This window comes from Elephantulus edwardii, unplaced genomic scaffold (assembly GCF_000299155.1).
Source record: "Elephantulus edwardii isolate Elephantulus edwardi_28Jun2011 unplaced genomic scaffold, EleEdw1.0 scaffold00005, whole genome shotgun sequence".
Lineage (NCBI taxonomy): Eukaryota > Metazoa > Chordata > Mammalia > Macroscelidea > Macroscelididae > Elephantulus > Elephantulus edwardii.
Window position 1 is genome coordinate 24,796,769 of NW_006399755.1, and position 11,353 is coordinate 24,808,121.

At 34.0% G+C, this 11,353-nt stretch overlaps 1 protein-coding gene across 1 annotated transcript in view; it reads right to left on the reverse strand.

Annotated features, from left to right (window-relative positions):
- Nucleotides 1-6,634: 6,634 nt before the first annotated feature.
- LOC102852821 (leptin receptor-like) overlaps nucleotides 6,635-11,353 on the reverse strand; it is a 72,239-nt gene continuing 67,520 nt past the window's right edge. The window contains exon 18 of the mRNA XM_006879840.1: nucleotides 6,635-7,444. Within this exon, the coding sequence (XP_006879902.1) occupies nucleotides 6,635-7,444 (810 nt within the window). The remainder of the gene's footprint in view (nucleotides 7,445-11,353) is intronic.

An 11,353-nucleotide genomic window follows, 5' to 3' on the forward strand; every position in this document is an offset into this window, starting at 1 on the left:
AAACTATGTTTTTATCCTCAAAGGAAGTTCATGTAAATACAAATTTAATGCACAATTTAAACATTTTATTTTATAATTTGAGAATGTTTTAATTACAATTAATGCTTTAGAAGTGTTTGCAAGATTAAGATCGCTCGGTGGCGAACCGTCTCCACGACTATTTGTCAGTTCTTTCTTCAAGACTGGTTCCTCTTTGGAGATCTGTGCTGGAATGAGCATCCTCGTGCTGGGAGTGCAGGCTGGGCGTGGAAGCAACCTCAGCAGATGGCCTCAGGTAGTAATCAGAGATACTCCAGTGTGATCCAGCCATCCAGTTTCTCCAAGTCTTTGCCATTAGGGGGCAGCAGAGATCAAGTGAATCCATCAGGCAGCACTCTTGGTTCTGGAACTTCATCTAGCAGCGCTGGAGATTTGAGATTATTATCTCAGAGCTCACTTCAGTTAACTCTGCTGAGCAGAAAGATGAAAAGAAACTTCTAGAAGGAACTATAAAAGATATGGAGGTTTGGGAATCGTCAGGACAGTGGATGTTTTCTGTTTATTCTCCAGTGAAAAACAAGCCTAATGTTTCAGGCATATGTCACTATGAAATTCCTGACAAAGACGTCAAAAAACTATTACTAAGTTTTCTCAACGAATTAAATGAAAACAAGGAAAAATTTTTAAAAGAATTCAGGAAAACAATACAAGAATAAAATGAAAAATTCATTAAAGAGGTAGAAATCTTACATAAGAAACAGAAAATCCAGACCTTTATGATAAAATATCAGAAATAAACAAAACTATAGAACAACATGCAAGTAGAGTCGAGGCAATGGAAGAAAGAGGGAAATAGAAGACAAAATTGAGGTTACAAGTTTCGAAGAATATTTGGAAAAAACAAAGAAAACTCAACAGGAAAATAGGTTTTGCAGGACACCATCAAGAGAAACAATATCACATAATGGGAATTCCAGAAGGAATGAGAGGAAGTCCAGAAAAAAGTTTTGAAGAAATAATGGCAGAAAACTTCCCAGATATCATGAAAGACAAGATTTTAATTGAAGAAGCTCAACGAACCCCATCTTGGTTCAATCCTAAGAGAAAAACGCCAAGACATACGATAATTAAGCTTTAAAGAAAGAATTTTGAGAGCAGCTCAAAAAAAGCAAAATATCAAATACAAAGGTATCTCAGTAAGAATAAGTGTTGATTTCTCCTCTAAAACTATGCAAGCAAGAAGGGAATGGGGCGACATATACAGAGTCTTGAAAGAATTTAATTGTCAGCCAAGGATACTATTTCCAGCAAGATTGTCATTCAAAATTGAGGGTGAAATCAAGATATTCCCAGATAAACAGGAGTTAAGGAAATTTTTAACTACCAGACCTGACCTACCAAAATTATTAATAAGAATCCTCCAGAAAGGAAACCAATGGTCGGCAAATGAGGATAGTGACTTTGAATAGTCACTTGAATACATATCACAACAAAATTATAGGAAATCTAGCATGCAAAGTTGAAATGAGCAATAAAGGGAATTGTGATTAGTTTAATACAGAATTTTTACACACTGAAGAAAAAGGCAGTTTTATGAAATAGCATTGTATTAAATGTAGGATATTAAGTTTATAATACTTAGTATTACACACAAAGAAAGTAAATAGATCTACTAAATGAAGAAAATGACTCAATACCAAAAACAGCAATAATTAATAAAAGGGAATTTTTTAAAAAACCTGGAAGTAAATGGGAACAAAGAAGCCATCAACCTCACACACAAATATAACAATAACAAAATTCTTATATAAATATGTGGATGAAAATATGGTATACCCTGAGGGACATTGAAGCAAAGGGGTAAAAATATCCTCAAGGGGTTGTGGGGATAGGGAATAATACAAGAATAACCCATAGTAATCTAAAAAGCAGTGTTAATATTCTTAGCAATGTAAATATCTTATAAATAGACTTGAAGTAAAAATTCATCAAAACAATGAACACTATATGACAAAGAACCAAACTACCCGGAAAACATAGCAGTTATAAAAATCTGTATATCTGACGTGAGAGCCTTGAAATTTGTAAAGCAAACACTTGCAGAATAAAGGATTAAAATGCTGTGGACTAACAGCCAATTAGACCTAACTCATATTTGTCTGTGTTTTAAGCAAATAACAGCACCTCCGTATATGTTCTATTCGACTGCATACTGACCTTCTCCAGAAAAAATAAACCATTTTTAGGACACAAAATAATGGATACACTAAAAAACCAGTGAGTTGTAGAAAAATTTAAAAGTAGTAAAAATCTTTGGCACATAGTGAAAACAGCGCTCAGCTTAAAATTCAAAGACTTAATGCTATACCATTGTTACACTTTATTATGCTGACTTGGATGATTTCTATTATGTTGCCATTTGCGCTTGTGATGGAAAAAGCATTGCCTAAAGTGGTTTTCATTTGAATCAAGGTAGAAGCCAAGATGTACTTCAGAATGTAACTGATGAAGAAATAAAATTTATTTTATTAAATTTGGAAAAAAAAAGAAGTGTTTGCAAGAAGTACTATCAAGATAATCATTAAAAGATGAAAAGTAGAACATCTTTATTCTTAATGTTACAGCAAATATATTTTTCTTTGTTGTCTAGGTGACGTAGGAATGGGTGGCTTGATCCTTCAGTGTATTGTTCAACTCCACACAGGAGCCCAGCATACACTCTTCTTACAGCAGCATCTGTAACTCTGGCATTTGGAGCAGCTTCGGAATCTGGGATCAACTTGAGGAAAAAAATTATGTTCCTTGAACTTTTGAGTAGTTAGTAAGGAGATCTCTAAAGGTCTGTGACCAAGGCTTGCAAGTTGGAAAGAGGTAGTTGGTTTTATTGGAACTGAGGAGAGGGTACAGAAGAGTGACATGTTTAGAAACTAAAACCTTATTGGTTTAGTTTTTGTTTTTTTTAAAGATCTCCCTTTTTTATTGGTTTCCTTGCAAAGTTTGTATTGCAAAGTTTGTATACATTGTATTTCACACTATTCTTCATTCATATTTTGGCTCATCCATTGTTTTGGAAACTTTGCCCAAGTATTTTGGCTACTTGAGGATTAGGTTTGTTAATAAAAGTATACTTGTTCCTGTGTCTCTTATAAAAATACAGCTCATCACTAAATAGAAACAAAGGGTGCCCCCCAAAGACCTCTATTCTTTTTTTTAATCTTTTAAATTTTTAAATTATTTTTGCATGTGTGTACCGTCAAATTGGATCTGACTGATACAGGAGGAGATTGCCCCTCCTTCTCCAGCAGATCACCTGGTGAATTCGAACTGTGTACCTGTGGGATTGAGAACTCTATTCTTAATGAGAAGCATGTCTTGAAAATGTTCTTCCTCCTGCCAGCCTTGAGAAATAATCAATCTTCAAACTGTTTAAACTAAGGACAAAAACAAAATCATTAATTTCTGTGTAACTTTTCATAAAGTTAAGATTTAGTGTGATTAAAGGACTTATGTCACAATGTAAGCCTTTTAGATGAAATATTAAAAATTTTAGATTTATTATATATACATTTAAAATACAATGGTTTCATTCCAGCCACTTGAAAAAAAATTTTCAGAAGTTTTGGAAATAATGAACAGTAGGCAATTCTACAGTGTAGATCATCCTAAGTTTTCTTTAAATTGTTTAGGAAGTTGTCCACTACTGAATGACAAACAATCTTCATAAAGTATTAAAAAGGGTAGAGTGAACCTTGAAAGGTGAAAATTCAGAACACACACACATCTAACTCTATACACACCAATAAATACAATTGTGCCAAGTCAGTTCTCTTCACCAAAGACAGTTCTTTGATATTTGTGAAGTGTTTTTGTTTGGTTTAGACTGAGTCTGCACCAGGACATTGCCAGTATCTCAGGTTAACACATACCCTGAAATTCTTTTGTCTTAGACCGATAGCACTGCGGTGACACTGGAATTTCCTCAGTCTTCCTTGTCCATGGAGCACAGCACTTTTCTTGGGTGGATGAGAGCATTTATCAGTTTTGCTTTTTTGCTGAGTCCTATGCCCATGAAACACTAACGTGTGTCAGTGAATATGCTCAATGATCAATCTCCAACTCTGTACAGTAGAAGACTTTAATTTTAAAATCTTTCTATACTGCTCCCTCAGTTCTGATACATCTAAAAGCAGCCCTGCTGGTAGGTGGGGTTATGTGTTGGGCTTTTGACCAAAAGTTTGGCTGCTTCAGTTCACTAGTCACCCTCTATAACCCAATGCAGCACACTCATAAGCTAGACTTGACTCAATATATGTGAGTTTTGTGTTGTTATGAGGAGCTCTGGTAGCCTAGTGGTTAAAAAGTCCAATGCACCAGTTTCTCCTCAAGGAAAGATGGACAGTCTCCTGTGAATCAGTCCCGACTCAACGGCAGTGAGTGAGTGAGTAGGAGGTGGCAAGGTCTGGTGGTACAGTCAGTAGAGAGTTACACTGCTAACTCAAAAGCTATGCATCAATGGCAGTTCAAATCCACTAGTGGCTCTAAGGGAGAAAGATAAGACTTTGTCCTGCTTTTGAATCAGCAGCACCACTTCTTACCATGAAGCCACCAGAGTTCTCTTGCATAGATGTTGTTATTAGGTCGAGCATGACCCTATGAACAACAGACATGAACCCTGCCTTATCCTGTGCCATCCTCATCATATCTGACACACTTGTGTAGATAAGGAAGTGCAAGGATGAGAGAAGTGATTTCAGAGAGATGCACAGTGATATTTGATAACATACCTACTAAAAAAATAATTTCAAAATTTTTTCAAGAGTAAGGCTTTTCCAAAGGGCTTGTGTTGCCATCAAAACTGTGGTTCTAGGAGCTGTCATTTTAAAAAGCAGTTTCATTCTCTCCTGCATGTTCTAATTTAGCATACAATTATCATTGTTTACAAATATAATTCCTTAGGCTAGAATGATATCTTTTTTATTTTAAACATTTAGTGGAGAATCTACCATAAAATAAGCATCCACAGCTAGTCTGTTGAATTGAAATAGCTCCAAATCATAGACTAGTGGCACAAAACAGAAACATCTATTTTCGTGTCATCTTTGTGCAGGGCCCAAGATATTCTCCTTTGTACAGTTCCAATTTTAGTACATGTGCTGCCAACGTGAGCACAGAAACACATGTATTTAAGCTGCACAAGAATATTGTTAGTTTCTGATGAGTCGTGTAAAATTCATAGTGACCCTGTGACCTACAGATCTGAACCTTGTCCTATTCTGTTTCATCCTCACCCTCATCGTATCTAACACACATGTGCCCATTGCTGTAGTCACTATGTTTATCCACTTCATTGATGGTCTTCCTCTTCTTGGCTGACCATCCACCTTTTCAAGCATGTTGTCTCTTTCAAAGAAAAAACCTGTCCTGGCAATATATCCAAAGTACATGAGATGCAGCTTCACCATCTTTGTCTTTAAGGAGAATACTGGCTGAATATTAATCAAATACAAATCTATCTCTGTGTGTGTGTGTGTGTGTGAGAGGGAAAGAGAGCGCACAATAGGCACGCACATTAATTACTATAAAACAAAAACAACTAACGATAAAATAGCTGCACACCTGAAACAAAGTTACAGCTCCTAAGAACTAGTTTGATGTCTTTGATGTCGATTTTTAGATGTAGGTGTAAATCAGATGAACTCCTTTTACACACATATAAATTTCACATAATATTTGTTGGGCTAGCATTTAACCAGGACTAAGCCACTGGGTAAAATAGCATCACTAGGGTTATGTCACCCACTAGTGTTATCTCCCTTACCACATCATACAGAACACTTAGGAATGTTCAATATGGACTTCAATCAGAATAATGTAGTTAGTATAGTCTAAACTGTTTAAATGTAGTATTTTTAAATTAATGAATATTAACAAAAAACTGTAAAATTTCTCCACATTGAATTACAACATAATTAGTTACAAATTAATTAATAATTGAGGAGAAACATTTAAATTTTTTTTCTTTTCCTTTAATTGCTACTTCACTTGCAAAAATTTTACAAATACCATTTATCACAATATTATAGCAAAACACCAGAAAATCTGACAAAACCAGCAATTATAAAAACCTCTATAGCAAAAAAATCCTCCAATAACATGATACAAAATGTCATCATAATTGAGTGATAATGGCAGTTGTAACCAGAATGGATTAGAAGGTTAAAAAAATAAATTAGCATAGAGTCTTAGCTGTGTAGGTGTACTGATGCACTGATGTGATGCACTGGGCTGACAAACAAACAAAAAAATTCTAGAATACTTCTATTAAAAATAGTAAATCTGTGTTGAAACAACACACAGATTTTCTAGATTCATTATGGTGTCTCTTTCTCCACCACAATGTCACATGGTGGATTCTACCTCCCCTTTCCCCATCCACTGATTGGAGACCTTTCCACACTTTGCAATAGCATTATCAGATGAATCAGTCTGCATGACTAGACAGGTGAAGGCCTTCTGCTGAAAGAGGACCATCTTGGAACAACCACTTTCAAATGCAATGCTAATGTGTTTCTTTTTTCTTCCTTGTCCACAGCTGAAATGGAATGCATTACACGTGAGGATTCATAAAGCTGAACGGTTTGTTTTCTAAATGAAGTTAGGCAGTCAGGTCACACATCTTATTTTCTATTATAATCTGAGACTGTGTGGAGCAAGTCTGGAACTGAGGCATATAAGAAACAAATGTCTTCTTAAGAGAGGTTGCTATGTTGAGGTGTGTGCAACTCTCCTGAAGAAGCCTGAGTTCAGTGAATAAACTGTGGGCTGGGAACGAGCACAAAACTCTTGACTCATCAGTCAAAAGCACATCACTCTCTCTTCTTTTCAGTGTATTGACGCCTAAGTAATACACAGACCTTTCATCATCATTTTCTTCAGGGAAATTGCCCTCTATTTTCAAAAGTTCATCAAATCCTTCTGTGAATGTAAGGTGTGGTGAAATTATACTGGGATGCTGCTCTGGTAATACAAAAAATGCCCGAGTCGCCATCTCCCATGAACTACTAGAGAGATCCTTCCATAGAGAATTTTTACTAGGGAAGCACTTGCTGACAGAACTATTTATAAGCTCTTGCTCTTCGTCAGTTTCATTTGAATTAAAGTTGCTTAAGAGTGTAGCATATTTAACAGAGGGCTGGCTCCAGCTCCCATCCTCACAGGTTATTCTGCCACTTTCATCCTCAGAGGAGTGGATGCTTTGACACTTGCCACTAACACAAGCAGAACCCTCCTCAAGATCTGGCCTTGTCAAAAGCAGAGAGACCGTAGACGTTGATGCCATCCCATCTTTATTTTCCCATGATGTATCAACACTGATATCTTCTGAAATGGTTTCAGGCTCCAAAAGAAGAGGACCAAATGGCAATGACTCTGTATGCTTGATAAAAAGACGCTCAAATGTTTCTGGCTAAAAAAAGAGATACATTTTAATGTTCAATTGCATGAAACAATTTGCTTCCCTGTGGCATGCTTGAAGAAATGGAAGTGTATAAGGATTAATTATAAATGGTATAATTCAATCACAAATTAAGTAGTTTGGGATCAAAAGAGATATATGGGGGAAATCATAACACAGAGGCAACAATGATAGTGTTTAAAAGTAAAACTTGACTTGAGGTCTTTTAATTCTACGAATATTGGAAAATACATTAACTTCTCTGCTTTTCACTTTCCTCATCTGTAAAGAAATGGTCAATACCTACTTTATGCCATATTTATTAATAATATATTTTTGTTGTTATGTGTCATTGAGTCCCATAGGAAGAGATGGTGGAGCAGCTGGTAGTTATAAACTGTCTGCTTGAGGTTTAAAGTGTTATTTTCTGAAGACCCTAATGTTTTTAAGCAAACTAGTTTTGTCCTACACCTCTCACTCCATTGCTGCCAAATTGATTTTGACTCACAGCAATCCTATAGGATAGGATAGAACTGTCCTCATAGGATTTTCAAGGCTGTAAATCTTTACAGGATCAGATTGTCACACCTTTTTCCTGTGCAGAATGTGGTAGCTTAGAAATGATGACCTTTTGGTTAGGAACCAAATGTTTAAGGACTGCCCCAGCTTTCCATAACTGAAAACTTAAGATACTTTGCCCTTTGCCCCAAATAAAAAAGTAGACTGGAGTAAAGCCAGGTCAATAAAACAGCAGGTCAAAACATAGATAAAGTAATTATTTTATGACATAAGCTGTGATCTAAAGGCAAAACGATTTTGACAATGAACTCATCTTTATTACATTATATTGGAAATTTGCTTTAGACTACCTGAAAATGAGAACACGTAAAAAAATTTGTTGAAAACCAGGATGTGAAAGAGATGACCACAGATGTGTAAATGAACATTTCTTATAATTTAACATAAATAATATACTATGTGACATATGGAATGAAGACAAACACACAGGACAAATGCAAATTATATTTTTTATAGCAATGGTTGTTACATCATAACAAAATTCTGCCAAGTAGTGACAAATTAAGAATTTATATATGAAAAGCTCAATTCAAATATCACAAACACATTTAAAAAATAAATTCAAAATAAAAAAATACTGTGGATGCATGACATTGAGAAATCAACAACTTAATGCAGACAGAAAAATGTATTCAATTTGTCACATATACAATTAAACTTTTAAAACTGATATCTTAAAAATGAATACAATAAATTCAGATTTGCTGTCTAAAATAACAATATAGTAAACTATTCTTCATTATGGCAAATAGATTACACACACAAATTATTTAGCATCGTTTCAGACCCTTAAATGACCTATATTAGTGATTAAGGCTGTGAAAGAATAATATATAAAACACTAAATAATAGTAAAGTGACTCAGAGGCTACATATTGAGAAATACTGTACTAGTGCAACTTTTTCTGTCAATCTGGGGCTATAATTCATGAACAAGAAATTGTTCCTGTGTCTATCTTATTTCTGAAGATATAATTTAGATTTATAATGTTTTCTCATATTGCTTTTTTGTAAAGTTTCTATGGCATATTCATTAAACTGTTATAAAATTGAAATGAATTTGATCATAATGCATCAATAGAATCACCAAATAAATGAATAACATAAAAATGATATGGGGACAAAAATTAGATACAAGTAGGCCATAGCATAAATCAGACTCACATATGTTCTTCAAATTATGTGTTTGATATACTTTATACTTCCTAAACTACATATTTAGAATTAATTGGTTGAAACTAAGTATCTTTATATGGAACACTTCACTAACAAGAAACACCCAAGTGTCTATGCATTATTGGAATCTAATTTATGAAGAGGTCATAAACATTAATTTTGAATATGCTAATTAAAATAAATTCAATCTATTTCTTTTTATATTTTAGAAGACTTCTGACACATGTTAAATATGTATTTGACTATTTGGAATTAGAGATTATCTTTCCATCATTTCACCCTTAGATTTTTCCACCCCAGTGGTAACTATTAAAAGTCAATATAATAGAAAAAGAACACATTCTATATTCTAGTTTTCACCATCAAATTAAGCTATGACTAAAAGCCAAGTATAAATGATCCACATATATCTTCTGTTTAAATATTTCTATTTTATCAGCCAGAAGGTTTGGTTTGGTTTGGTTTGGTTTGGTTTGGTTTGGTTTGGTTTGGTTTGGTTTGAACAAAAGCATTGCAGTACATTTATTATACTGAATTTATAGAACAATAAAGTTGTCTTTTTATTTCCCCTTTCCCCAGAGAGAAAAACCTTGTGCTCACCATGAACTATTTCTAAAAGCCTCAATGAGTCTCTCTTCCTTACATCATTGTTCACCCTCCTGCCTACCAGAAGTCTTTGATAGTTCAGTGGAAATAAATTACACGCAGGCAAGGATTTTACAGAGAGAGTAGGTTGGTGGCTGTTCTTTTCTGATCTGGTCAACCTGCCCTGGGTATGTAGCGTCCTCCTGAAAGGAACTGTACCTTCTACAGTCCTGTGACCAGCACAATTCCGGCTTTCTTTGAATAGAAATGGAAGTTGGCACTTAAGCCATTTTCAGAGAGAATGAAAATTGTCATTTTCAAATGGATCAAAATTAAATTCAGAAAATGTTACAAAACATGCAAAAGAAGACCCAAATGGACAAATGTAATGTCTATAAAGAATTTAAGATAGCAAAATGTGGACATAAAACTATAAACTAAATACTTGCATTACATTATTTTACTAAAAGTCATTATATTTGCAAAGTTATATGCTAACAGCTAAAGTTTGATGGTTCACCTTTGGGAGGAGTAAAGAATCACCTATCATACATAGTTAATAATATGTAACTTAGATGATAAAATCAAAGATTAAATATTTATTAATGTTTTATCACGTGAGAAATGAGACCTCTCAAGCTACAAAACCATTAATACTATTTTTCAAACTTTAAGTAGCCTGAAAAGAAATCATACATCCAAATTCAATTTATCTCAGACCTATATGATGCTCCCAAATATCCATTTTTATATTAAGCTCCATATCAACATAATCTCATCATGTTTTGGTTCTCAATAGTTCAATCAAAACTCTTTTTATATTTGATCTCCTTCTTCAAAATGTAAAAATCTTGTAATATTCTATAGCTGAGAAGTTGGTACATTGGGTACATCTGTAGTGATCATGATTAGACTTCAAAGAATGTCCGTTCTCTGTTTAAATAAAGTAAGAAAGTAAAGCAAAAAAAAAAATAAACTCAGAAATCAAAAGATAAAATACTTCAAAAATAATCATTGTATTGCATTGTATTATATTATAATAATACTCATTTCTAGAAAGGATAAAATTTTGCAGTAAGGTGTTTGCTCTCATTTTTTTTAATAGCTGTCTTAGTAAGGCAGATTATACATACAGTCTTAATACCTAACACCAGAGGAGAAAAAAAAATTGATAATATAACAGAATAACTAAAAATTTAAAAATAATAAAGAGCTGAAAAAATAAAATGGGGAACAAAACAACAGCAAGATTGGAGAGTTTGAAATAAGGAAGTGCAAAAGAGTAGGGCAATGAAACCAAAAATTAAAAATCAAGGGAAAAGATAAAGGAATAGTGACAAAAGAATCTACTAATTATTATCATGGATTTTAAATTGTTGTTGTTGTTGTTATGTGCCTTCGAATCGTTTGCGACTTGGTAATAATGAGGTTTGGGGTTGTTTTTTTTACTCTCCACTGCTTTAATAAAGCAACTGAGGAATGAGGTCCACTGAAATAATTTACTTAAGTTTGCACAACTAATTAGAGCAAAACAGAGGCCCAATTTGAATCTTCTCTTTTATGATATATATATATATATGT